This window comes from Sciurus vulgaris (genome assembly GCF_902686455.1).
Source record: "Sciurus vulgaris genome assembly, chromosome: 3".
NCBI lineage: Eukaryota > Metazoa > Chordata > Mammalia > Rodentia > Sciuridae > Sciurus > Sciurus vulgaris.
In genome coordinates, this window is record NC_136463.1 from 15,192,440 (window position 1) to 15,220,222 (window position 27,783).

Consider the following 27,783-nt stretch of genomic DNA (forward strand, 5'->3'; position numbering starts at 1 on the left):
TCTCGAAGTCAGGAAATTTGTTAGGGAATGTAGACGAAAGAGAACTCCTGATGGTTGCTTCCTAGAAACTATGTATTTATTTCTTTTAATATGCCTTTCTGGTCCTGACTTGCAACTCGAAATATCTAGGGGCAAAACTTGAAGATTAATGGCCACACTCAAGATGGCGAAAGAGTTGACGCCACAAACGCAGAGGGCGCAAGCGGAAGCGGAAGTATAAGTACACTTGCTGTCTACATGTGCTGCTGCTGGTGTGAACGGTGTTCGGTTGAGATTTGGGAAACTAGGCGAGGATTGTGGTTGCTACGGGAAGTGGGAAATGGAAGGGGAATTTGTTTAAAAGCTACATTCCCAACTCTGCTTTCTTCCCAGACTGAGTAACATTCTACTTTTTCATCATGGGCAAGAAAGGCAAAGTTGGAAAGAGTCGGCGGGACAAGTTTTATCACCTGGCAAAGGAGACTGGTGAGTCAGGGTTTTCCCTGTGAGAGAATGATCCGGATTCTTTTCGTTTTGCCTTTCCGAATATTGGATTCTTTTTCTGCAGAAGTGGTGGTGGGTTGTGTAAGTGGGGAAGTCCTGGAAAAGTGCTAAGTGAACCTTATTGTTTTGCCACCAACCCCAGGTTACCGTTCCCGCTCTGCTTTCAAGTTGATCCAACTCAATCGCCGCTTTCAGTTCCTGCAGAAAGCCCGAGCCTTGCTGGATCTGTGTGCTGCGCCAGGAGGATGGTGGGTACCACATCCTCTGAAGGCAACCTCCTGGCCCTCGCTGGCTTAGAGTTGTGTTGGTTGAGATCGGGATACGGACCTTTCCGGACCCGCAGTGCAATAATTCCAGCCTAAGATTTCTGTGCACTCCAGAGCATAGGTCTCTTTTAACCTAGGGGGAAAAGTCCGCGAGAGGCCGAGGGTCATTTCTTGATTGTGTAGAAAAGACTTGTAACGTGTACATGACATGTTGGCCACTCCAGGGGAGGTGCTGCCTCTAACAGTGAGGGTGAGAAATCACGTAGACAAGAGAGGGAAAGGGATAGTCCTAGGTATTTTAATCTCTGTTCCTTTCATAGGCTCCAGGTGGCTGCTAAGTTTATGCCTGTATCCAGTCTTATTGTGGGTGAGTAACAGGTGACTCTCCTAGGTATTTTAGGGAGTGTGTATGAGGTACCCCTCCTCCTTTCAACGAGGCAGCCCTCTAGAATATTCTGATCTGATTTCTCCCAGGAGTGGACTTGGTTCCAATCAAGCCTCTCCCCAATGTGGTGACTCTCCAGGAGGACATCACTACAGAACGATGTAGGCAGGTAATAGGAATCTCTCTCTCTCTCCCTCTCCCTTTATATGCAAACATCCACATCCTTCAACTCCCTCTAAAGTCTCTTTTTTTTTTTTTTTTTTTTCCTGTTTATTATGCTTTGAGCAAGTACCCACATGACATCTCTGACAGGCCCATGACAATCCCAGTGTCTACTCCTGTCTTAAGAGTTGGGGATGAAGATGATTGGAATTGGGGGAAGGGCAGACTTTAGTGAAGTGCTTTCAAGTGAACTGTTATACCTAGCTTTCAAAAAGATGGAGATGTGTTAGTTTGTTTCCTGTTGTATCCCCCAGTGTCTGGCACAGGATCTGGGCCATGGAGGACACTTAGTAAATAATTGGATGATAGGTGGTAAGCTGGGAACTGTATTCTAAGCCTCTTCTTTGTTTCTGTTGCCACAATCCCTTTGCTTCTGCATAGTCCCTGAGGAAGGAGCTGAAGACCTGGAAGGTTGATGTTGTACTCAATGACGGGGCCCCCAATGTTGGGGCCAGCTGGGTCCATGATGCTTACTCACAAGGTGCAGGGTGTGTGGGCTTGGAGATGAGGGTGGGGGTGGAGGTGGTATACTTGCAGGCCACACAGGTCCTCACTGACTGTCTCTGTCCCATAGCCCACTTGACACTAATGGCTCTGCGTCTGGCTTGTGATTTTTTGGCCCGTGGTGGCTGCTTCATCACAAAGGTTTTCCGTTCTCGTGACTATCAGCCCTTGCTATGGATATTCCAGCAGCTATTCCGTCGGGTCCAAGCCACCAAGCCCCAAGCCTCTCGTCATGAATCTGCAGAAATCTTTGTAGTCTGCCAGGGTAAGCATTATTTCCTTCTTAATCTCGATCCAGTCGTCTAACTACTAAACCACATTTTGAAACATGTCATAATCGTTTTAGGATTTCTGGCTCCTGACAAGGTTGATAGTAAATTCTTTGATCCCAAGTTTGCCTTCAAGGAGGTTGAAGTTCAGGCTAAGACTGTTACTGAGTTGGTGTCCAAGAAGAAGCCAAAGGTATGTTTGGGGAAGGGGGCCACAGGTCCTAGAACTCTGGGGAGGCTCTGCCCTATGGGTCATTCAGATACCTCAGAAACAACCACCCACCCATTTTTCTTAAGGCTGAAGGCTATGCTGAGGGTGACCTTACTCTTTATCACCGTACTTCAGTCGCTGACTTCCTGCGAGCTGCCAACCCTGTTGACTTCCTCTCCAAGGCCAGCGAAGTGAGTTTTCAAACTCAAGAAACGTAAAGGAACTCTAGTCACAAGACCTGAGAATCTCCCCTGACTCCTTTTTCTCCCAAATAGATTTCAATAGATGATGAAGAATTGGCACAACATCCAGCCACCACTGAGGACATACAGGCATGCTGTCAGGACATCAGAGTACTGGGGCGCAAGGAACTCAGGTATACAGTGTGGTGGGTATTGGGACCAGAAGCCCTGAGGACTGGAAAGGGTCTTTCTCTGAAGGCCATGACATTGGATCTCTGGGAAAAGTGTTTTCTTGTGCTGGGGTTTGTGGCTGAGACATGAGCCTTAGCATTTATGTGGCTGAAGTCTAAAAATTAAATAGTGGGTTGAAAATAGAAGAGGGGACAAGAACAAAGGAAGAGATGATAATATGAGTATTTCTGGGACAGGTCACTACTGAACTGGAGAACAAAACTTCGTCGATATGTGGCCAAGAAACTGAAAGAGCAAGCAAAGGCACTAGACATCAGGTGAGGTGGGAACTAAATCAAGATAGCTGTTCTAGGTGTTGGAGGAATTGTCTGGGAAAATAGCCAAACTCCTTGGACTGTTTTATCAGCCTCAGCTCAGGAGAGGAAGAAGAAGGTGAGGAAGAGGAGGAGTTAATAGGTGGAACCACAAGGCAGCCCTCTAAGGAGGAGGAAGAGGAGGAGCAACTAAACCAGACCCTGGCAGAGATGAAAGCCCAGGAGGTAGCAGAATTAAAGAGGTGAGGGGAATTCTAATACACAGTCCCTCAGTGCCTGAAGGTGGAAGTGGAAGGCATAGATAAGAAATCTTCAGAGCCCAACGGGTTTAATGTCTCAACCCACCCCTTCAGGAAGAAAAAGAAGTTGCTACGTGAGCAGAGAAAACAGCGGGAACGAGTAGAGCTGAAGATGGATCTGCCTGGAGTTTCCATTGCAGATGAGGGAGAGACAGGCATGTTTTCCCTGCGCACCATTCGGGGTCACCAGGTGAGGTGGGGTTGAGTGTAGAGATTGAGGAAACAACGGTCAGTTTGTGTATCTGGAGGTGGGAGGCATTGGATAAGTGTGTTGAATGATTACAGGCTTTGGTTCTGACTGCACCTGTAAAAAGACTTGGTGGGCAGGGGGAGATGGGATAAAATTAGAGCCATATGAACACAAAGGATGGGAAGAAGCTTACAGTGATGAAATGAAGATTTGTTTCTTATAGATGTATGGTTCTGAATGAGATTATTAGGACCAAGAGTTCAGGTTATATTAGATGCAGCCCCAGGGCATTTGGGTGACCAGCACAGATGAAGACAGGGTGTCCCTCAACAGAAAACAACATTCTTCTTTGTTACCAAGTTAGCACCTCATGTTAGACTGCTGGGTGGTGTTATGTCATGTACTGAAGCACAAGCTTTTTCTGATTAAAAACTGTCACAGCAAAACAAGTTTTTGTGACTTTTTTGTGGACATGTCACAATCCAGGTCAGCTTTGTTGCACAGGAAAGGCAGTAGAGCCTGCCCTAGAGCAGACTTAACTTAGCTCAGGCTTAACTTAGACTCAGTTCCAGATCCACCAGTTGAACTATGTGACTCTGAGCTCACTCCCATCTTCCTTCTTTTTGCATCAGTTTCCTCATCTGTACATAATAGAAGAATATGTTAGTGTTTTAGTGAGGAAGTTTTGTTTTTTTTTAAAACATGGTTAGGTACAATCCCTGTTGTGGTAAACACTGAAGAAATAATAGCTGTTTGCCATGATTAAAATAGATTTTGGCGTGGTGATACATATCTGTACCCTAGCTACTTAGGAGGCTGAGGAAGGAGGATTGGCAAGTTCCAGGCTAGTCTGGGCAACTTAGCAAAACCCTGTCTCAAAAATAAAAAGGACTGGGGACATAGGTCAGTGATAGAGTGCCCCAGGTCCAATCCCCAGTACCACACACACAAAAAATTTTGAGGTTCTGATGTTCGAAGTGAAACAGTTCTTTTGACATGTTGTCTGGGCTGCTTTTCTCAGTGGAATCAAAGTATAGATGCATTCTCAGGTAATTCAGGTACCTTCTGAGAAGGTTTTTGTTTTTTGATTTGCAATGCTGGGAATTGAACTTCGAGGTGCCCTACCACTGAGCTTCATCCCCTGCCCTTTTGAGGCAGGGTCTTGCTAAGTTGATAGACTGACCTGGAACTTGTGAGCCTCCTCCTTCCGCCTCCCAAGTTGCTAGATATACAGGGCGCATCGCTGCACTCAGGAAGAAAGTGATTTTTAAACCAATGACTGGGACTGGACCTGAGTGGGATTTAGACAGGCCACTAACATCCCAGGGCCATAGCTACCCTATTTGTGAAAGCAGATAGCGTAATTGCATTCCTTGTGTTGCTGAGGATGAACCAAGATATTGGAAGTGATAAAAAGCACTATATTTCCTCTGAGCATTTGATTTGTTTCTCTTCAGTTGTTAGAGAAAGTAACACAAGGTGACATGAGTGCTGCAGACACATTTCTGTCTGACTTGCCAAGGGATGACATCTATGTGTCAGATGCTGAGGAGGAGGAGGATGCATCTCTGGACAGTGACCTGGATTCAGAGGAGTTGGCAGGAATCAGGAGACATCAGGGTCTAAAGGACCCAAAGAGGTAAGGGGTGTGTGTACCCAAAGGGAGTGTCACCACCCTCAGCTCAATTTCTGAGGCAGAGTCCCTGTGGGAATTGCCAGAGACAAGAGGAGCAAGGCTTCTAGGAATTTGCGGGGCTGCTAGGCCTCCCCCAACTTTCTTTTTGGGTCTGCAGTGTGCAGTTTACTCAAGTAGAAGAAGATAAAGAGGAGGAGGTGGAGGAAGATAATCCACTGTTGGTACCACTGGAGGAAAAGACAGTGCTGCAGGAAGAACAAGCCAACTTGTGGTTCTCAAAGGTAAGAGGAAGCTGGGAGCAAGAAGGCTGATGCAATACTGGAATTCCCAGGGATAAAGATAGCTGAAAATCCCTCTACCACAGGATGGCTTCAGTGGGCTGGAGGATGATGCTGATGAGGCCCTGGAAATCAGTCAGGCCCAACTGTTATATGAGAGCCGCCGGAAGGGGCAGCAGCAAAAATACCAGCAGCAGCAGCCACAGCTGCAGCCACCACCTTCCAGTTTGAAGACCCCAAGGAAGTCTCCCCAGTACCAGGATGAGATCCCTAAAGGGACAAAGGCTCCCTCAGGAACAGAAAGTGCCACTCATCCTGGAGGGGAAGAAAATGGCAGCTCAGAGAGTGATAGCAGTAGCAGTGAGGATGAAGAGTGGTGAGTGGGTACAGCTGATGGGAAACTGAAGTAGAGGCAGTGGTGTGAATCATTTCTCTAGTTTGGGCATTCCCTATAACCTTGGCTATTCTGACTTAACTGGCGAGGACACAATCTGAATGGCAGAATTTCTGCAAGTTCTTTAAGTGGTTTTAGGTAGTAAGCAGAGATGAGGTGCAGTGTGGTCTGCATGGCACAAGAGAGGGTAGAATATAGTCCTTCCATCTTCCACAGTTGTGAATCTTCACGTGGTAAGAAGCGAAGCCGTGGACCTAAGTCAGATGACAGCGGGTTTGAGATAGTGCCTATCGAGGACCCAGGTGAGAGCTCTGTACGCAGTGGAATGAGACCAGTGGGAACCTGTTGGGAATCGGGGTTTGACTTTTATCCTTCCCTCTAGTGAAACATCGGATTCTAGATCCTGAAGGCCTTGCTTTAGGTGCTGTTATTGCCTCTTCCAAAAAGGCCAAGAGAGACCTTATAGACAACTCCTTCAACCGGTAAGGAGGGACAGAAAATAATCAGGTATAGTGGGTTATGTGGATGATTTCTTCCTAAAGCCTGAAGTGGTTGGTTAATGGACTGATGTACTTTGCTCAGGTATGCATTTAATGAAGATGAGGGGGAGCTTCCAGAGTGGTTTGTGCAGGAAGAGAAGCAGCACCGGATAAGACAATTGCCTGTTGATAAGAAGGAGGTGGAGTATTACCGAAAACGCTGGCGGGAAATCAATGCACGTCCCATCAAGAAAGTGGCTGAGGCCAAGGCCAGAAAGAAACGGAGGGTAAGTGGTGGGGGGCTGCCTGAGGTTAGGTGTGGGTGGAGCATGGGGGGTGAAAGGTCACCTGACAGAGGTTCCATCCCAGATGCTGAAGAAGTTGGAGCAGACCAAGAAGAAGGCAGAAGCTGTGGTGAACACAGTGGACATCTCAGAACGAGAAAAGGTGGCACAGCTAAGAAGGTAACTGGGGGAATACATGCACAGAGGCATAATAGGGCAAAAAAAAGCAGCAAAAAAGCAGACCTCTAACCCATTTGCTTTCCCCTTTGTAGTCTCTACAAGAAGGCTGGGCTTGGCAAGGAGAGACGCCAAGTCACCTATGTTGTAGCTAAAAAAGGTGTGGGCCGCAAGGTGAGGCGGCCGGCTGGAGTTAGAGGTCATTTCAAGGTGGTGGACTCCAGGATGAAGAAAGATCAGCGAGCACAACAACGTAAAGAGCAGAAGAAAAAACAGAAGCGGAAATGAGTAGAGCTACCTGTCTTCTGGGAAGATTATAAAACTGAGGGAAGAGAAGGGGTAGCTCACTCTGGCCTTGATATCAGCCCTGCTGTTTGTTGTTCATGATATCTGACCGAGGAGACAGGGAGGTGTAGTACCTACAGCTCCACAGTGGCCTCTAGTGGCTAAAGGATGGTCTCATGAAAGCAGTAACTTTTCTGTTGCTCTGACACACTCCACATTTCCATGGTGGAGTTCAGCATTGGTCATGTTTGTCATAGCCTATTCTTGGGCATGTGGCCATCTTGAGTTTTCTGAATAAAAACTGAAATGATAAAAGAGATAACTTTTCTGACAGTTTAATAAATTCCCATATCTGAGTGTTCCCACCATCCCCACTGCACTGTGCCAAGTCATAATTTAATATGCACCACTACTGTAAGGTAGAAATGACAAACAATCCGCAGATCCCAGTAGTAAAACATTTACTAGAGAGCAAGCAGAGAGGAATGCACATCTTAAAGAAACCTTCACAAAGTCACAAAATTCAAAGTTTGTATATTTCTTTTCCTTTTATAAACAAGATAGAACAAAAATCATCAAAATCATTTCAGCAAAAGACATTTCTACCACTGGGGCAAGTTTAAAAAAAAAATACAATGAAATAGGAGAAGACATTTTAAAAGCTGTTGAGTTTGTTTTTTTAATTTTAAATTTAGCAACACCTCAGACCTGGAGCAATCGTGGAACCCTTTCCAGGAGCAATCACTTCCCTTCAATCATAGTGGCTCTGGAAATCTCAAAGCCTAGGTCTGGAAGGCTGCCTCTTCCTACATGTCTCAGGGCTGGATACAAACCTGGCTATAGGGGACCTGAGTGTCAACTCTGGTTTGGAATTGGGCATCTCCCTCTCGCGAATGTCTGGAAGCACCAAATTGCTTCCCAAACATCCCTAACAAAATGGACTGAGTTTGCAGACACAAACTCCTAAAAAAGGGGACTGCCTGGCCACATAGCTAAGAAAAAGAAATTCAATTTATAGATGTTTATAAGGTGACATTTTAGTAAAAAATAGAAGCTACTTATATAAACCTAGAGTGAGTTTTGTGCCCTACAAGGCCCTTTTCTCTGAAAGTACCTTCCACTTACCCTCAAGAAACTCACCCAGAGCCAAAAGAAGCTACCCAGTTCTCACTGCTTGCTGGGACCAAAACAGCTTCCCAAGAAAACATCTGAACGATTGTTCAGATAAAGGTGTAATGTCTCTGCACTCCAGCTCTCCACTAAGGGCAGGGGGTCCTTACACCTTGGGCCCTAACACAGCCCTGAGACACCTAGTTACCAAAATCTCTCTAAAAATAAAATTAAAGACAACTGATTTCACGCTATAGCACATACATTCTAACTGTCCCATCTACTTTTCTTGCGCTTGGGTGGCTCAGGGACAGCAAAACCATCTGCTGTCTTATCTGTCTTGCTGTCCACCTTGTCCACCTTGCTGCTGTCCACCTTGGGGTCCACCTTGCTTTCACGATTACAACCTTCTTTCCTGCTTTCTCCATTCCGACCATCATTTGCACTCCGGCTCTCCCCATGCCGGCCTGTACTTCCTCCATGCCTGTTCTCTCCGTGCCGATGGCCATCAGTATGGCGGCTGCTGCTGCTTTCTGGGTAGCGGTATCCATCTCCATGGCGACCACCATCTCCGTGACGTGGACTATCACCATGCCGATTGCTACTCTCTCCGTGACTATGACGGCCACCACCCCGGTTTTCAGTATATCTCTCTCTTTTCCCATTGCCACTCCCAATTCCTTCTCGGCTGATGTTTCCTGAAGCTGTGTTGTTGACTCCCTGGGCTCCGACAGAAGGGTAGGTCACTGGAGCACTGCTGATGTTCCCTGTATTGCCAAAACCTGGGATGCTCTTGGCAGCACTGGTGATGGGGTTGTCAGGACTGTTATGGCCCTGCTGTGCTGAATTAGTTGGAACAGAATTCAAGCTCCCTGCACTAGTCCATCCACTTGCCCCAGCAGCAGAGCTTCCAGCCTTCTGATTACTTAAACTGGCTGCAACAAAGTGACTCTTGTACTGTGACTGAAAGAAAGACATCAGTAGTAATTATGTTAACAAATTCAAGAAACAAGTATACATATAAATTTGACAATGATTACACAGAAATTAGCTATCCAGGCACTGTGACTTTTATATCCTGATAGCCCCCATAGCACAGGTCCTTTTGATCTTGTGCTGTAAAGGAAAAGAGAGTTTTCTGGAGAGATGAACCTAAATGTATCAACATATATTGCCTGACAGGCTAGAATAAAGCCTTTTGTGTTTATAGCAATTCAACATATTTATGGTCTGCAATCTGCTATTTACAATTCAAAAACACCAAAAAGTTCTAAAAACAAAAAACACTTTTTAAAAAGTTTCACAGCAATGGGCTGGGAATGCAGATTAGATATAGATCTAAAATGTGCAATGCCATGAGTTTAATCCCCAGCCACCAGACTCAATCCCAATTAACTCCGGAGGCTCGCAAGTTTAAGGCCAGTTTTAGCAACTTAAGGAGACCCTATCTTAAAAGGACTAGGGATGTACTTCAGTGGTAAAGCAACAAAGGGTTAAATCCCCAATTACCCGCCCCCCGCAAAAAAAAAAAAAAAAAGTTGACAGCAAAACCTAACTTGAACTGACCGAAGGCTATTATTTAGTTTCTATTTATTTAGCTTAGTATGACTATTTTGCTTCAGAAATGAGACTGATTATAGAAGATGTGGCTATAGACCCTGTTGGTGTGACAATATGTGTACTATGTATCACATTGTTTCTCAAATCTGAAAAATAAATCCTAGATTCCTAAACAAGGGTTTCTGAATTCCTCTATTAATGAAAAACAGAAGAAAAAAAAAATCATGAGACCAAACTGGAACCATCTGTCTGAAGACAGATTAAATATGTAAATTTAAGCCCAGTCAATCAGATGCCAGCTTGATAAGTGGAAGGGCAAGTATGGAAGAGGTAAGTTCACAAGAAAGTTGAGCACGGTGACACATGCCTGTGATCCCAGCTACTAGGGAGGCTAAGGTGAGTGGATCATTTGAAACCAGTATGGGCAACACAGTGAGACACTATTTAAAAAAAGAAAAGAAGGTGTAGAGTTCATAAAAGATGAATAGCATCAAACTGGTTGTAGCCAAAAACATTGCAATTACTCAACCAGTCTGCAAAAGTCTTAGAGGTTGGTAACACCACAGGCTGTAGAGAAAAGGACAAACCCTGTTGCAGTAGTACAGCAGTCCCAGACTCCAGCTAGGACAGATTCAGATGACTAGCACAAGGGGTTTGGCTCTACACTTAGATCTCCAGGTAAGGTACTGTTAAGTTTAATGTGCAATCCAAGCAATGAGAAGGCCTTAATTCCATATGAAGCCTACAAGCTCAGCTATCACCTCAGAAAAAGTAGGCCCCTTCATCACTGCTTAGGAGTTACTACTGAAAGCTCTTTTAACAAAATGTTTATTTCAGACCTGGAAAGCTGCTTTCATTGCTGTCAGTCGATCTCCCATGGCTCCTGTGGAGGGCTTATAGGCCTCATAATTGCTCATTACATTGTTGTTATTTCCTCGGTCCTAAGAAAATAAACATATCCATGAGAATGGAAAAACAGATGGAAAAGCCGACTGCCACAGAGTGGGCCTCATTATACCGAAAACTCTAAAAAGAGGGCTGCAATGGGAACTGGATATTTTTAAAATTACTTAACACTTTGTGAGAAAAGGTGCAGTAACAAAAAGTCATTTAAAAATGTTTGTACCCTTCAACCCAGTAATTCTATTTCTACAAATTAACCCTAATAGTCAGAAATGTCCATCAGATCATGTCAACTAATCAAAGTTGATTAGTTGTTTACACATTCAATTCAATAAAAATTATGTAAAAGATGAAAAGCCACCAGTATAGCATATTTTACAATGTTTAGGCTCTAAATCAAGGCCATTAAGAGTCTGAATTTCTATTTCAATACTTACCCAGTGTGTAACTTTGGGCACCTCAGTTTTATTATCTGAGTGTTTAGGTTGGGTTGAAGATTAATACTTAGAATGGCCCTGGCACAGATAAAGTGCTCAATAACTATTAGCTATCACTATTATTTACATTATCATCATTACTGTGGGAAAAAAAAAAAGAGTATTTATATATCAAAGATGCCAGGTTAACTATAATGTTCCAGAAAAGTATACTGGCAGCTTTCTTCCATAGCTTAGGGATCAACAAGACATAAATTGGGCTGGGGATACAGCTTAGTTGGCAGAGTGCTTGCCTGGCATGCACAAGGCTCTGGGTTCAATTCTCAGCACCACCAATAAGGGGGGAAAAAAAAAAAAAAAAAGACATGAATCAGGCAGATGCCAGGTCTACTGGTGCATATCTAGAGTCCTGGCCAATCAGGAGAGGAGGTCAGGAGGCTGGGGTGGGAGGACTGCTTGAGCCTGCCAGCTCAAAATGAGTCAGGTACAGATGGCACGTGCCTGTAGTCCCAGCTACTTGGGAGGTTAAGGTAGTATGAATGGGCAACATTGCAAGACCCCCATCTCCAGGGGGTGGGGGAGGGCTGGGGAAAAAACAAAAACCACCAGGCATAAGCCAGTAAGGGGGTGTTATGGCTAACTGGTTTGGGAGAAAAGCTAACCCCTACCCCTCTAATGCAATTTCCCAGAGCGCAGGGTCATTTCTGACAAGATATAGCTAGAGATTATACACTGACCCTCTAGCAATGTTTTCCTAACAGCAGACTGTAAGCCATTGTTGGAGGTATTGTAAAAACAGACCCCATCTCCAGAATTTGAGTCACCAAGTCTGTGGTGGAAGATGAGTCTATGTTCTACTGGTCCAGGGACTACAATTTGAGAACCACTGCAAATCTAGACTAATTTCCTGAGCAAAGCTGATCAGCCAAGTACGCATAGATGATTCTTCAATAGTAAATTTTGTTATGAGCCAGCACCGCATTGACTTCAACCAACAGATTAAATAGATGCTACTTGCCAGGCAAGATTCTGAACTCTGGGGCTTTTTAAGGTAAATCAGAATAGTCCTACCATCATTTAAGACATGGAACTGATTCTAAGAGCACTACTGCAATCTGAACTCACCGTGTTCTCAGAGCCTAGGCCAGGTCGCTCCCTATAGCCTAGGCCTCCTCCACCAATGTTCAGCTTTTTGCCTTTCCCTCCTTTGAAGCGGGATTTCCGAAACCACGCATTCTGCATTGAACACAATTCAAGGTTAAGCCAGTGGAGGGAGAGAAGCCCAGAGGAAGAGGACAAGGTCAAAGAGGAAATTAAGGGGAGGGAAGAAGTCTTTGTCAATTCGTTTATGGCAAGGAAGACATTGTTCACAGGACCCACAGCCTGGCTGTTTTTAGTAGTTTAATCTACCAAATTTGTTAGGAGGTTTAGATTTACATTTATGTTCTAAGGCTTCCTTTACTGTTTCTTCCATCAAGGCCTCCTGGAAGGGAAGTGATTAAGTAAGCTTTAAAAGCAGAGTAGTCACTTTGGCCACTTCTAACCTCCTAAAGGATACTGAATTATTATTTGTTTGTTTTGTTTCTTAAACAACCTATACGTTCTATTGACATAAACATTTGGAACTTAATTTTATAGAACTGGTTCGTTGAGCAGTGAAGGAAAAAAAAACAGTAGGTTCATCTGGCTTATTCAACTCTAGGAACAGACTCCCAGGAAGGACTAGTAACCACACAACTGAAAATTTTATTTACCCTCTGTCTTAAAGTTTTCACTGAACTTGACCACGGCCAGAAAACCGTTCACTACACTCATTCACAATTACTTAAGAATACAAACATCTATGGGAGGTTAAAGCTTTATGTGACATTCATACATTACTAAAAAAATAGAGTACTTGAGAGGTAGGCAGGACTGAGAAAAATGCTGAGCAAAGAAAGCATGAAATGCAAAAGGAAATGTTAAGAAAAAGTCAAAGACAAAATGTATCCAGTTCAAATTTTTAGTTTAGCACTGGCTCTCTCCCCCAAGGAAATGGGAAAAGTACTATTTGCCTCCTCTCTCCTGCACTCTCCTTTACTCTAGGATCAGAAATGTAGGTAGTGCCAAACTAAAAGTGCACTACTCAGACTAACACAGCTGTGGGCTGGCCCACAAATCTAACAAAGACTTAAAACAGTTCCCAATATCAGAACTTGTTCTAAGCCCATCTGTAACTTGGGAGCTATATGTATTAAGATGACTCAAAGTTTTGATTTGGTATAATGCCTCACTGGATTTTGGACAGGGACATCTATGAAAGAGGGCAATCAGCATGTGGTCAAAGGTCTCAGATCACATCCTGTAAGAAGTACCACACAATTGTTTTCTTAAAGACACCATCCAGGGCTGGGGTTATAGCTCAGTGGTAGAGCACCTGCCTTGCACATGTGAGGCGCTGGGCTCAATCCTCAGCACCACATAAAAATAAATAAAATAAAGGCACCGAGTCCATCTACAAGAAATCAAAACACAAAACAAAAAAAAAAACCCACATTAAAAAAAAAAAAAAAAAAAAAAAAGACACCAACCATTTAGCCCTCCAAAAGAGAAGCCATATTGGGTTTTCTTTTTTTGCAGGGGCAGGGAGGGGGTAGCATCAAGAGAGCAGATATCACTCATAAGTGTGCCATGGGCTAAGTAGGTAGAAATTACAAGGACAGATTTTAGCACAAAGCAAGGAGCAGCTTTTCAACACAGATGTTGTCAAAAGGACAGGATGAGCCAATAGACCAGATGAACTTTAATATTCCACAATTCCAATCTGTACCTTGTAACCCATTTTCTTCCCAACTGTCTATATTACCTTCCTTGCCTGCTGGAATTCAACTTAGCTGTTGAACAATCTGAGGCAACGTGACGTGTGCCCAGTCCCTCACCTGCATTGCCAGATCTAGAAGTTCCTTCGAAACATGTTGATTGGCTCCTTCCAAGTTCCGGACAAGGTCACCAGCAAAATTGCTGTCCTTAGGGGTCAATAGGGTATAGGCTACACCTTTCTCGCCCGCTCTTCCTGTGCGGCCAATCCTATGAGTATGGGTATCAATGTCTCGTGCCACATCATAGTTGATGACAGTCTTAATTGAAGGAATGTCCAGACCACGGGCTGAAAAAAAAAGCAACCAAATTCTTACATTCTTCCCCTGGAGTCAAAAGACCAAAGTAACTAAAAATGCTTGAGCTCTAAGAAATTAATTTCCCTTATTTAGGCAGAGTGAATGGGTTTGGTGAGCTGTAGTACAGGCACATAAGTTATCCTCTAGAACAAATGTGACCCCCACAGATTCAATGATGCTAGGCCATCTAGTGTAACGGTTTATCTTTTGTCATCAATAACCTGCCAAACACTCTTTTTTTTTTGGTGATGCTACAGATTGAACTCAGGGATTCACACATGCTAGGCAAGCACTTTGCCATTGAGCCACATCCCTGCCAACGCTCTCTATTTTCACCAGATTCTGTAAAAAAAATTAAAACTGGAATCGAATGTGTTTTTTGGAGATAGGGTTTTACTATTTTGCATAGGCTGGCCTCAAACAATCCTCCTTCCTCAGCCTCCAGAGTAGCCGAGGCTGCAGGAATACGCAGGATCAAATGTATCTTAAAGCTGAGCATTTTCTCTCCTGAGAGAAAAAGATCAGTTTTTAGGGTAGCTAATAAAACAGCAGAAAAAAGTGAAAGATTATATACTCCAGCTGGGTGTGGGGGTGTATGACTGTAATCCTAGTGGCTTGGGAGGCTGAGGTAGAGGATTGCAAGTTTGAGACCAGACTCAGCAATTTAGCGAGTCTCTAAGAAGTGAGACTCTCTTTCAAAACAAAAATTTTAAAAAGTGCTGGAGATGTCGCTGTTGAATGGCTAAGTGCCCTTGGGTTCAATCCCTGGTACCCACCACCTCACCGCTGGCACCCCCACCCCCCCGCCCCAAATAACACTCCAAAAACTTTTCTGATTTTGTTTTTTTGGACTAGGAATCAAAGTATTGACCTCAGGAACAATTTACCACTGAACCACATCTCTACTATGTTTTGTCTTCTATTTAGAGACAGTGTCTCGCTGAGTTGCTTTGGCCTAGATAAGCTGCTGAGGATGGATTTGAACTTGAGATCCTCTTGTTACACCCTCCCAAGCTGGGATTACAGGTGTGTACCCCTGCTACTTTTCTGATCTTGACTGAAGTATGCCCAACTAATAACGATCAATGTAAGATACCTACTATATTCAGACACAGAAAAAGGGAACAACCTTTTTTTTCCCCAAGTGTCTTCTAGCTGTAGGGCCACTGTGTTCAGAGAGAGATGCTAAGTGAAAAGTGGTATCCAGAACTCCAGGTTGTGATCACCGTGCTGAAATGCTGCTCTGCAGGGTGAAGCCGGCCAGGCTAGTTGAGTTTTTCAGCCTGGTCAGATGATACAGGTCTCAAAACAAAGTAAGACAGCACCCTCAGAGCAACTGGTTACAGTTACTGTGAAATTTATACTCTACCTGCAACATCTGTGGCCACCAGGACTGGGATGTCCTTTTTCTTGAAGTCTGAAATGACCTTGTTTCTTTCACTCTGATCCATGTCCCCATGGAGCAACCCAAGATTATGACCCTCCTGCTTAAGGTTATTGGCTAGCTCTTCAGCATTGGCTTTTTTAGTAACAAACAGGAGGACACTCCCTGAAGAAGTAAATTCCACCAGACGCCGGGTAAGCCAGTTCCATTTACTAGGCCCAGAATGGAGAATCTCTACAATCTGTGTCACATCTTCATTTGCCTGGGAAGGAAGAAACAAAACAGGTGATTGTGACATTGCTGTCTGTATCTGAGGAGTCTTGAATGATCCCTGTTCTCTCTGGGTCTTCCTTAAGCATATCAAGTACAGTTCAAAAGTTAACTTCTCTTTACAAATCATCTTACTTCCTCCCCCTGTATGTACACATACTTTTTAGTTTGTGCATCCCAATTCTTTGCAATACTTTTTTTCATATACCTATTCAGATTATTCCTTATAAAGAAATCTCTTCTGGATCCTTCCCACTCACTGTTCCTAGCACAATTCATACATACACATAGAAGGCACTCAAAAATTAAAACTGGAAAATGTCAAGATGACAACTACACAAAAAATTTCTTGAATAATAAACACAGCAAGAAATAACTATGGTTGGCAACAACTAATGATGTATTTCCAAAAAAAAAAAAAAAAAAAAAGAACTGGTAGAGAAGATTTTAATGTTCCCAAAGTAAAAGAAATGGTAAAATGTTTGAGGAGATGGAAATACCAATTACCCTGATCTGGATTCAGTACACTGTATACACACACACACACACACACACACACACACACACACACACTAAAATATGCAATACCCTATAAATATGAACAATTATTGTGTGGTATTATACAAAATATATTTTAAACTGCTGGGCACAGTGGTGCACATATGTAATCCCAGCAATTTAAGATGCTGACACAGGAGGATTGCAAGTTCAAAGCCAGCCTCAGCAACTTAGCAAGGCCCTCAGCAACTCAGTCAGATCCTGTCTCAAAATAAAAAATAAAAAGGATAAAGCATCCCTGGGTTAAATCTCCAGTACCAAAAAAAAAAAAAACAAAAAAACAAAAACCCTTATTACATATACATACCACACACCCACAGATTTTTAATAGAAAAAAAAAAAAAAAAAACACATAACAAGCAACTTAAGGAATTCTCTGAGCAGCTTAACTGAATTCTGAATTGCAATTCAGAGAAATTTTTTCACATAGGTCATTTGTATAGGTAGGAAATCAAACATTAACTTTTTTCACCAGGTCCATAAGAGACATCCCACTCTATCCTATGCAGACTTCAAATAATCATTTAAAATGATAGTCTTTCAGGTAGACCTTTTTGTTTCTTTAAACCTTTTTAAAAAGAGGTTTATTATGAATTTTTTAAACATCACAAAACAAGCAAAATGAACAAAATCAAATTCCATGTACCTGTCACTGAGCTTCAACAATTATAACATTTTGCCAATCTTGTTTCATCTAACGAACCCATGTACTTCAAAGTAAATGTGAAACATCCTGCCTCATTTATAAACATGGCATTTTAATTTTTTTAATCTCCAGTGAGGAATCAATTTTACGTCTCTATAATATGAGAAATAACCCAGTAGAGTCCCTTCCAGCTCTGCTTAAGGTTACCTCTCCAATATCTCCTTGCACCACTCGAATAGGGTCAATCAGGATATCTCTGGCCAGTTTTTCAATCTTCTTCCGAAAAGTTGCACTGAATAAGAGAGCTAAAAAGTAAAGTAAATTCTGTTAAAGAAGCAGTACGACTTTACTGAATACCCACTAAGCTTCCTTGACATTCAGAATTTTTCAGCTCTGCCAGCTGGAGCAGTACATGTCTGTAATCTCAGTGGCTCAGGAGGCTAAGGCAGGAGGATTGTGAGTTCAAAGCCAGCCTCAGCAATTTATCGAGGCCCTAAGCAACTCAGCAAGACCCTGTCTCTAAATAAAATAAAAAAAAGGGCTGGGAGGTGGTTCAGTGGTTAAGTTGCCCCTGGACTCAATTAAAAAAAAAAACAAAACCCAGAATCACTCAGTTGTTTTGTTTTTTAAAAAACAAAAATCTATCTGAACTTTTTAAGTTTAGTTAGAAATTGATTCTATAAAGAAAAAAGATTTTCCTTTGTTATATTTTTATTACATTTTTAGTCAAATAAATGAGCTGTCAGCATGGTTGAGGAAAAAGGCTTTTGATTTCAAATCAGATCTATATTGTGCAATTTCTACTCACTGATAATACTGTACAAACTAGGGCAAGTCATTCAATTTCTGAGTCTTGGTTTTATCATCTATAAAAATAGGTAGTTATATCCTACAACCTCTTAGGTTTTGTTAGCCCAGATAAATGATCATTGCTGCTCCATGTATGGTTCTAACCAGTATATAAATACTTGGTTTTGCTTCCATAACTGTCCATAAAATAGGCAGGTGTTCATTCTAAGTACAAATGAGGTTTTATAATAAAGCTACTTCATACATACTCTGTCTGTCAGGACGGACATGACTTGCTATGGATCGAACCTGGTACTCTGGAAGAACAACAGTAAAATTAATATTATAACCCTGTAATACATTTCAAGAGGCCTGGAAAAAGTCATTTTAGTAAAATTCTCATGAGAAGTTGTAGGAATTAAGGAAGCTTTGAAACTCTTAGCCATATCATTCGATAAGAAACTCCAAAAAACTTGCCCTCCATGAAGCTGAGTTGGGTGGTATCACAATTAGCAAAGATGGTTATTTAGAATTTACAGAGTCTGGAAAAATCAAGGACTTTGGATGATTTGATATTCACCTACCCAAGAATACTGATCTTGACTTTCACATCAACATCATATGAATAAAAATAACAGAAAATATTCCCCCTCTACATAAGGCAACTTTCAAATTTCCTTGACTCAATCAAGAATAATATACTTCTGAGAAAACTCCAAAAAGTAGTTAATGTCTCAGTTATCCTCTATAATCTAAACCAATCCAGGAGTATTTTTAGCTTCTCTTATACTTAAAATAACTGGTTAAATCTAGAAAAACATGGAAAAAAACTAGTATGAGGATAGAGACAGAAGAGACTGGTTTTCAAGGCATACCAAATCCCATATCAAACATTCGATCTGCTTCATCAAACACAAGGTAAGAGACTCTTTGAAGATTAGTTGCTTTCTTCTTCACATGATCAATCAGTCGACCCTGTGAAACGCACAAAGTGAATAATAAGTATAATTAAAAACATTTACAAGAACTCTCCAAAACTGCATCCCTGGCAAAAGTGCTAATTCTTCAGTCTTAGATAATAATAGATAACAGTCTGACAGCCTGGAACTTTATGTACTATATAGCTCGAGAGAACAGAATTTTGAAAACGCAATTAGATTCTTCCTTTACTTAACCATGGTTTATATTTTGTGGCCAGAACAATCTTTGTAAGGTATTTTGAAATGATATGATTTAAAACCTTATTAATGGGTTCTAATGTTTAGATCACAATCCTCTGGGCAGTTCTAACCAAACTGAGTATCTTTCTAACTCTTGAAGATCTAGTAACCATGATCCATTTCCAAAGAGAGCACAAGAAAAACTATTTGAAATAGAGGGGAACTTGCAGCTGCTAATGTGTATGTTACAGATACTGGATTGCTGTTTAAGTCAACCAATCAAAATCATACTGAAACCAGAGGCTGTCATTCATCAGGATAGTTTTAACCCTGCTCTACCACAATTTGGGGGGAATTCCCTTCAAAACTAACCATGTTTTCCACACGAGAGGCTGAGAAGTCATTTAGACAAGATATACTTACTGGGGTACACACAACAATCTCTGCCCCTTCCTGAAGGGCCTTGGCTTGCTCCCACATGCTCCCGCCTCCATACACAGCCACTGATCGAAGATTATATGCTTTCCCAAACCGCTTACATTCTGCATGGATCTACAAAGTTGTTAATAACATATTAACAAACTGGGACACTAACAAATACCTCTATCACAACCCAAGAGGGAGTTCTGAAAAACACTGAATGGGATAAAGAAAATGAAAACTTAGAACATGGTTTAGAATTTTATTCATAAACTCAAGCTGTCTAAAATCTTGCCTTGATTATTCTACCAAGAAAAATGAATTAACCCTAGAGAAAAACATTGTGAGCTTTTAATACAAACAATTCCCATATTGTAATACCTTTTTTCCCTCGAAAAACAGTAGAAAAGTGTATTTACTTTTAAAGAAAATATGTAACACAGAATTCCTGGTAGCACAGTAGTGTGAATATGCTTTATGCCATCAAACTGTACACTTAAAAAGAATGGTCAATTTTGTATGTACTTATCACAATTGAGGAAAAAAAAAAAGTTTTCTGGTTATTCTATCCACTTGACTGGGTAGTCTTTTGCTAATCCACTTTTGGAAGAAGACAACCTATACAAAGCACATACCTGCTGACAAAGCTCCCTAGTGGGACACACAATCACTGCAATTGGTCCATCACCTGGTTCCAATTCCTTCTGGTCCATTATATGAATCAACATGGGCCAGATAAAGGCTGCAGTTTTTCCACTGCCTGTTTTGGCAATACCAATCATGTCTCTACCACTTAATGCCACAGGCACACCCTGGAGAAAAAGTAAAGTATATACACTCTAAAATTTCAATTTTAAAGATGAACTGAAGGAAATCCTGAGGAAGGATAAATTATTATTAGTAACATTTATATCCAAAGGAACAAAAATATCCTGGGCTATGGATACTGACCACCAAATAGTGAAAAAGGCCTGACATTCCCATAAGCATCTTGATTTATAGGAAAAATCATCATTTTCTTCATGTGGCTCAATCACCATTTACAGAATATGACCGATTACATTTTGTTTGATATGTAGAAATGCAAAATAGCAATTTATAATGGAAGTAACTGCTAAAATTTAAAAAAATGTTCTCCCCTTGAGAAGGTACAGACAATTGTTGAGGAATAAGTGACTCACACCTATGAATGGGAAAGAGAAGATATTAACTTTTAGTAATAAATGAAAGTTTTCAGTTCATGGACAAAGCAATTTCAGTCATTGCTAGTGCTAAATTTGTCTATGCACAAATTTTTTTTTTTTGTAGGACTGTTTCTTCATATCATGCTTTCAAGGTATTTATCAGGCACAAAAGGACATTTCCTGGCCACTTACAATTTCCTAGAGGGGTGAATAATTCACATTTGCTCTCTAATTTTTAAAAGTTTTAAAAATCCTCTTGGGTTTCATTTATGTCACTGATCACCTTTTTTTAAAATTTATTTTTATTGTAAACAAATGGGATACATATTGTTTCTGTTTGTACATGGAGTAACAGCATACCATTTGCATATTCATAAATTTACAGAGTAATGATGTTTGATTCATTCCATTATTTTTTTCCTTCCCCCCCACCCCTCCCACCTCTCTTTTCCCTCTATACAGTCCCTCCTTCCTCCATTCTTGTCCCACTCCCACCCCCCATTAAGTGTCATCATCCGCTTATCAGTGAGAACTGATCACCTTTTAATTAGAGGAAAAGTTAAAGACAAAGCCATAGGAAGTATTTGTACCTTTCATCCATGTCAATATAATTCTGCCTTAAACATTATTTTAATGTCTTAACTTTTTTGTCAACTAAATATTGTTATGAAATATCATTCTTCTTCATTTGTCTTTCATTATGTTTACTTACTTGGCATTGTATTGGAGTGGGTTGTGTGTATTCAGATTTCCGAATCTGATGCATAAGTTGTTCATCAAATCCAAAATGAGCAAAACTACTTCCTGGTCTAGGAGGTGCAGCACCAGAAACCTAGAGATAGAGACAACTCCCAGGAATGACTTGTACTACAATATAAATAGCATTTGAAGTTCAACAACACTTACCTGGATCTAACATTTAGCTTTAGTATGAAAAAGTAAAAACAAATCTGTAGCCAAAAGTATACACTAAAAAGGCAAAACCTCAAACAGAATGAGGACCTCATATAAACAACTCCTGAGATAACTGTCACTTGGTTTTAAATGACTAAATACCTAAAAAATCTTTAAAATAAAAATTATCTCAAACAAAAAGAAAACCCATTCAAGGAATTGTTAAAAAAAAATGTTCTTTTTTCCTAGTTTTGCATAAATATTAACCAGGTGGGAGAAAAAAAAAAAAAAAACAAAATTTACTCAAAACAAAACAAAAATTGCATACAAGCTCAAATTAAGACAAGTATATACCCACTGGATACAAAAATATAATTTATCACAGCCAAAAGAGTTACTGTATCCCCTAGTGATGTTTCAGTCACTGCCAAGCACTGTTATGACTATGCCCAGGTCAAGAACAGTTTATAATCTCTATTGTGTTTCCAACAGTGCTAACCTTTCAATGATTCCCCAGTGATGCTGACATTTCCAAATAGGATTTCATTAAAGGTTTTATGGGAGGATTGGTAACCTCTGGGAAAACAAACACAAACAAATGAATGTGCGTGCGCGTGCACACACACACACAACCCCTCTTGAAAAACAAGTTTTCACATAGGAATCAATAAGGCAAAGGAACCAGAAAGTTATCCACATCAAAGTAGATCAGCGTATTATCTGTTTCATTAATTAACATAAGAAGGACCCTAAACAATATAGCCAATGAACAACCCAAAACATTTTGGTGAGCAATTAAAACCATCTCATTCTGAAAGTAGTGGGTATATGTCTTTACAAGGTCTTCATTTCTTCTTTTTTAAAAAAGTGCACTGTATGTAACTTAAGAAGTGTATCATAATTTCAAAATATGCTAAGACTTCATGTGTTATTCACAATCCTGTTTCCTCTCCCTGAAGAGGGGTTTTATAACCCTTCTTTGCTAGATCACACAGCACAGTACATATAAAGTTGACTGAATACATAAAAGAAAAAATGTCCTATCCTAAAATATCATCTGGAGGACTAAAACAATCAAATAAAGACAAGTAAGCCTAGACGATATAATTATTATTCCAGCAAAGGCAGTTGAGGGACCATTAGAAAAGATATCCAAGGTTATTAATTTGAAAAAGCAGGACTACAAACCTAGACAACTACCATTAACATAAAAATGCTTGCTAAATGAGTGTCTTACCCGGAGATTGAGCTTATGCCGGAGATCTATTAACTGCTGTGGGGTGAGGTTGGTTATCTCCTCATGCTCATTGTAAAAATTTTTTTCAAATGGTGGGTAGTCAATCTGCAGGTCCAATTATTCAAAGTTAGTCTAGAATTCAAGAGTCAATCCTGTAAGTTTGATTTTAGTGCAAAATAGCCTTTTACAAATATTACACAAATAATCCCCTTCTTGCTAGAAAGACCAAAGGAATTCATTTTTTCTTGACACGCATTTCCAGTAAATAAAGCTTCTACCTTTTCTTATAAATATCAATCTACTTCCCAAAGAGACCAACCTTTAACAACACCTCAAAAAAAAATTTTTTTTTTTTTTGTACTAGGGATTGAACCCAAGGGCGCTTTACCCCAGTCCTTTTTATTTTGAGACAGGGTCTCACTAAAGTTGTAGGAGCTGACCTTGAACTTGTGATCCTCCTGCCTCAGCACCCCTCCCTCACTCACTAGGATTTTGGGTGTGTACTAACATTCCCAGTGATGACACCTCAGAGTTGAACAACCTAGAAGCAGAACAAGGACTTTCTTTCTTTTTTTTTCTTTTTTTTTTTTTTTTAGAACAAGGACTTTCTACAATGCCAAAGTCCTAAGAGGACAAGAATTTTAAGGAAGACACTTTATCCTATAACATTTAAATATGTTTTGGATAAAATTGTTCACCCAGTTCTAGGCATTTAAACACATTGCTAATATTTCTTAAAAAAAGAGAAAAAGCTTTCCCCTGAGAGGGAGCTCTATCCTGTTTAAAAACAAGAAACCGCTTGCATAATTTTAAAAATGTATGGCTGGCCTGGCATAATGGTGCATGCCTGTAATCCCACTGACTTGGAGGTGGAGGCAAGAGGATCACAAGTTCAAAGCCAGACTCAGCAACTTAGCGAGATCCTGTCTCAAAATAAAAAATAAAAAGGGCTTGGGATGTGGCTCAATGGTTAAGTGCCCCTGGGTTCAATCCCCAGCAAGATTTAAAAAAAAAAAAAGGCTATGCATTTTTAATTCCAAGAGAGAAGCAGTCATTTCTGCTGCTCGTTCCATTGGTCACTTTTAGAATACAAAACATCAGCATACCACCACATAAGAATTTGGCTAACTGGGAATGGCGGTGCATACCTGTAATCCCAGCAACTTGGAAACCAGCCTGGGCAACTAAGTGAGACCCTGTCTCAAAATTTTAAAAAGGGCTGGGATGTAGCTCAGTAATAAAGCATCTCTTTGTTCAACTGAATTTGCCTAAATGATTCTCTAACATCAAATTATTTATAATACATTTATTTTTCAAAACTTTTTTCGTTGTAGATAGACACAATACCTTTATTTTTATGGTGCTGAGGATTGAATCCAGTGCCTCACATGTGCTAGGCAAGTGCTCTACCACTGAGTTATCCCCCTGCCCTATTTATTTTTTTTAACAAAAAAAAAAATTTTTTTTTTTTTTTTTTTTGTACCAGGGATGGAACCAAAAAAATATACCCTGCAAAGTTGCTGAGGCTGGCTTTGAACTCAATCCTCCTGCCTCAGCCTTGGAGCTGCTGGGATTACAAGTTATATGCCACTTCACTCAGCTTCTATTCTTTTTTGATATCACACTAAAACTTGATTAGTGGCCACTTCCTATTTAAAGGTTATTTTCATTGTGTAATCTGATACCAAATCACTGAACTTTTTATACCAATTACATTAAGAGTCACTGGTCTAGTCAGAATGGTGGTGCACACTTGTGGCCCAATTCAGTGAGGCTGAGGCAAGAAGATCACAAGTTCAAGGCCAGCCTCAACAATTCAGGGAGACCTTGTCTTAAAAAAAAAAGCTGCTGAGGGTGTAGCTTAGAGGTAAAGCAACCCGTTTTTAAAAAAAAAAAAAAATTAAAAAATAAAAATTTTAAAAGAGCCATTGATCATGATTATATTTTGATGAACCTTTATTCAAACATGATTTTGTAATGTCATGTAGTGATCATATAGAAAATATTGGTTCACTAAGATAGTATGCAGATTATCTAAATGCTGACACAGCTCAATATGAATTTTAAAACTCATTTAAATTAAAATTCATTTAATTTAAATTAAAATTCATTTAATTTCATCAATTTTATCACCATAGTCTTAAAGTACTAAAAAACTGGCAAGCTCAGTATGGTAAATATAAGTTTTCCAAATTCTAATTTTTGTTTGAAAGTTTTAATTTCTAGCACTGACAACAAACACAATTGTTTTCCTTGAAGTATCATTTATTTTCTCGGGTGAATGATATTCCATGAAAATAAAACAGCTAGTTCAGCCTACAACTTGAACACTTAAGTGCTTTTCCTTGAGTCAACTATCATTTTGATATGCAACAGAAATGTTTTATGTGTACTTCCCATTTGGGCACACAGAATAAAAAGACATTTAACTCATGGGTATGGTGGTATACACCTGTAATCCCAGTGACTTGGGAGGCTGAGGCAGGAGGATTCCAAAGTTCAAAGCTAGCCCAGTAACTCTGTGAGGCCCTAAGCAACTTGGTGAAACCCTGTCTCAAAAAATAAAAAGGCTGGAGATGTGGCTCAATGGTTAAGCGCTCCTTGGTTCAATCCCCAGTTCCAAAAAACAAAAAGACATGTAACTCAAGGATCAGATGTAATAAATGATAGTTTTTACTGTTCCATAAAGGTATTCTTAAATGAACTCCCCACTTTTGTTTTTAAGTTGCAATGGTCTTGCAAGGAATAATACAATAACTACTAGAACAGCTTGGTGCCACTGCTTTAATTCATACTAAGGTGGCAATAATTTTACCAATACTGCTTTTATACTAGCAGTACAAATGCTGATGCAATGAAAAAGGCAAATTCTTAGTATCATAAAAATTCTTTTGACTTTTATGGACTCTGAAAGGGTTCCTTCAGGGGTCCACATTTTGAGAACCACTGCTTTAGATCTAGTCACTAGGGTAGGCAAGTTCTAGTCTGATATTTAACTTGGAGGAAGCACTGATATTTTTTCAAGTGTGTATATATATTGACAGTCTCATTTCCTTTTCCTGATTACGGAACTCATAATTCTTGGCTTTACTTTGAAGAAAAAGGCTCTGATCTGCCTATGTGAGGGTAATAATATTTATAGCAACTAAAAAACAACTAAAGTCTTAAGGCTCATTTGAAAGGAAGATAGTATTGGTTCAGGAAGACAAGTACAGCTGCTTGTAAAAAAAAAAAACAAAACAAAACTCTTAAAAATTCTAAAATTAAATGAGAACAAGTGATTCAGCTCTATCTTTCAGTAACACCGTAGGCTGTGAAAGCCTCAACAGGGATGATAAGATCCCAAAGTACAAATATTCTCATGGCATGAGAGTATTCAGATATTGGGAAACCCTAAATATTAAAGCTAAAGAAAACTGAATCCATTTGAAATAATAATGCAACAAGAAACACCGTACCTCTGAATGATCAATGGGAGGAAGAGGATCAATTATTTTTTTGGAAGGCGCAATTGGATTTCCATCACTATCATATTCCAGATTGTCTTCCTCCTCCTCCTGAACCACACCGGCAGTTGGGTTTTCTGCCATGTATCGAAAATAAGCTTCCTGCAGGAAAGCACAAAGACATAATCACACCCAAGTACAGTTGGAAATGTTTCTGTTCTAATAATTAAAGCACACTGTACCAGAAGACTGAACAGTTTAAATACCTACCAAATAAGGTAAGACTTTTACTAGTAATAATCCTTTTACAATAGCAGTATTCAGGAGAACAATCACAAGAAATGAACAAGGCAATTAGTACTACAAAATAATTTAACTTGTCTAACAGAAGATTTATAAATCTGTTTATTCCACAGCCTTCCTGGGGTGGGGTGTCTATCTAACCTGCCCAGAGCTATAGAACACACACTGGGACTTTACCAATCCAAGTTTGGAAGCAGACACTGATCAAAAAGGCCACAAACCTGGAAAGGGCCATTGCTTACTCTGGTTCTCACCATCTTAAAACTCAACAATGGAGAAAAGAAATACTAATGGACAGTCATTAATGTTCCATTTTCAAATACAAGAATGAAACAGAACCCTTAGAGATAAAGGTTAGATGCTCTAAGGCCATCAATAGATCCTATACTATTACTGATTTGTCAGAATAAACATTAATTTTGAATTTAAAGAAAGCAAGCTGAATAAAGCTCATGTTTGTTTTTGATGTCAGCTGATCAAAAGTTCCATCTTTGAAATTGGGGAAAGCCAGGTGAATCTTTATGGAATATTTCCAATTGGTCACACAGGTAGAAAAGAAGCAAGTCAAATGACATTCCCTGCTAAATGTCAGGAATGGCCATTTCAGTAAAGGCAAGTTCTAGCTTGTTCCCAGTACAGACTTTGTGGGGTAAAAATAAAAGAGAAATACTGCATAGGAACTCACTTGGTCATCTTCCTCTTCAATGTCATCTCGAATACCCCTGGAAAAACAAGCGGAGAAACAAACTTCCCTGCAAATGTTCCACATACCCAGCTCCATACTTACAGTAAATTAGTGTTGGATTCCATGCAGAACAGGAACACTCAACACTAACAATAACAAAGCAGCAATGAGCACACTGTAAATCAAATATGTGTGGTTTTGCTCTATTGGGCTACACTTGGCATTTCTTTTGAATGGGATGATATGGTATCCTTAAAAATATCAATTACTAATATGAGTAGAAGTAAAAACTTTCTGTAGATACCAAAGGATCCTAGCCTTGTCAACCTATGAAACCACAATGCAGTTGTGAAAATTACTTCATATTATAAAAACATCCTGCATTTGGTATACACTAGAAAGTAAGTCCCAACTTTCTTAATGTCCCTTAGTTTCTAGCTTTAGAATAACTTTGAGCCAAAATCATTTGCCTTGTGGATGGGGGAGAGATTGAAAAACTACAGTAACTCCTTCATGAGCTTGGAACTAAAACTCCTAAGCAATTCATATGGAGACGGGAACTACTGCCAGTTGCTGGATCTCTTGCAGTTAT

At 40.3% G+C, this 27,783-nt stretch overlaps 2 protein-coding genes across 4 annotated transcripts in view; one reads left to right on the forward strand and one right to left on the reverse strand.

Annotated features, from left to right (window-relative positions):
- Positions 1–17: 17 nt before the first annotated feature.
- FTSJ3 (FtsJ RNA 2'-O-methyltransferase 3) lies at positions 18–8,223 on the forward strand. 2 transcript variants are annotated; one of them, XM_079133743.1, is made up of 21 exons: positions 18–465; positions 626–731; positions 1,070–1,116; positions 1,224–1,303; positions 1,738–1,837; positions 1,931–2,125; positions 2,207–2,322; positions 2,427–2,531; positions 2,616–2,716; positions 2,951–3,031; positions 3,121–3,270; positions 3,382–3,517; positions 4,975–5,156; positions 5,311–5,434; positions 5,518–5,807; positions 6,042–6,127; positions 6,208–6,307; positions 6,408–6,591; positions 6,674–6,768; positions 6,861–7,141; positions 7,182–8,223. In XM_079133743.1, the coding sequence occupies exons 1-20, from the start codon at positions 399–401 to the stop codon at positions 7,051–7,053; spliced, it is 2,538 nt and encodes an 845-aa protein (XP_078989869.1). In that variant the 5' UTR covers positions 18–398; the 3' UTR covers positions 7,054–7,141; positions 7,182–8,223. The 2 variants fall into 2 exon arrangements, with proteins under 2 accessions (XP_078989869.1, XP_078989870.1); XM_079133744.1 differs by lacking the exons at positions 18–465; positions 626–731; positions 1,070–1,116; positions 1,224–1,303 and having other exon boundaries at positions 1,738–1,844.
- The window catches only part of DDX42 (DEAD-box helicase 42), a 38,475-nt gene continuing 18,186 nt past the window's right edge, over positions 7,495–27,783 (reverse strand). The window contains exons 5-18 of one of the 2 annotated variants that reach the window (XM_079133741.1): positions 27,192–27,228; positions 26,216–26,365; positions 22,758–22,862; positions 21,339–21,458; positions 20,078–20,254; positions 19,446–19,574; positions 18,738–18,837; positions 18,132–18,179; positions 17,281–17,378; positions 15,585–15,861; positions 13,979–14,205; positions 12,186–12,296; positions 10,560–10,661; positions 7,495–9,123 (exon numbers count right to left, since the gene is read on the reverse strand). In XM_079133741.1, coding sequence (XP_078989867.1) covers positions 8,428–9,123; positions 10,560–10,661; positions 12,186–12,296; positions 13,979–14,205; positions 15,585–15,861; positions 17,281–17,378; positions 18,132–18,179; positions 18,738–18,837; positions 19,446–19,574; positions 20,078–20,254; positions 21,339–21,458; positions 22,758–22,862; positions 26,216–26,365; positions 27,192–27,228 — 2,377 coding nt within the window. In that variant the 3' untranslated portion in view covers positions 7,495–8,427. The remainder of the gene's footprint in view (positions 9,124–10,559; positions 10,662–12,185; positions 12,297–13,978; positions 14,206–15,584; positions 15,862–17,280; positions 17,379–18,131; positions 18,180–18,737; positions 18,838–19,445; positions 19,575–20,077; positions 20,255–21,338; positions 21,459–22,757; positions 22,863–26,215; positions 26,366–27,191; positions 27,229–27,783) is intronic. The other variant, XM_079133742.1, reaches the window with a different exon arrangement.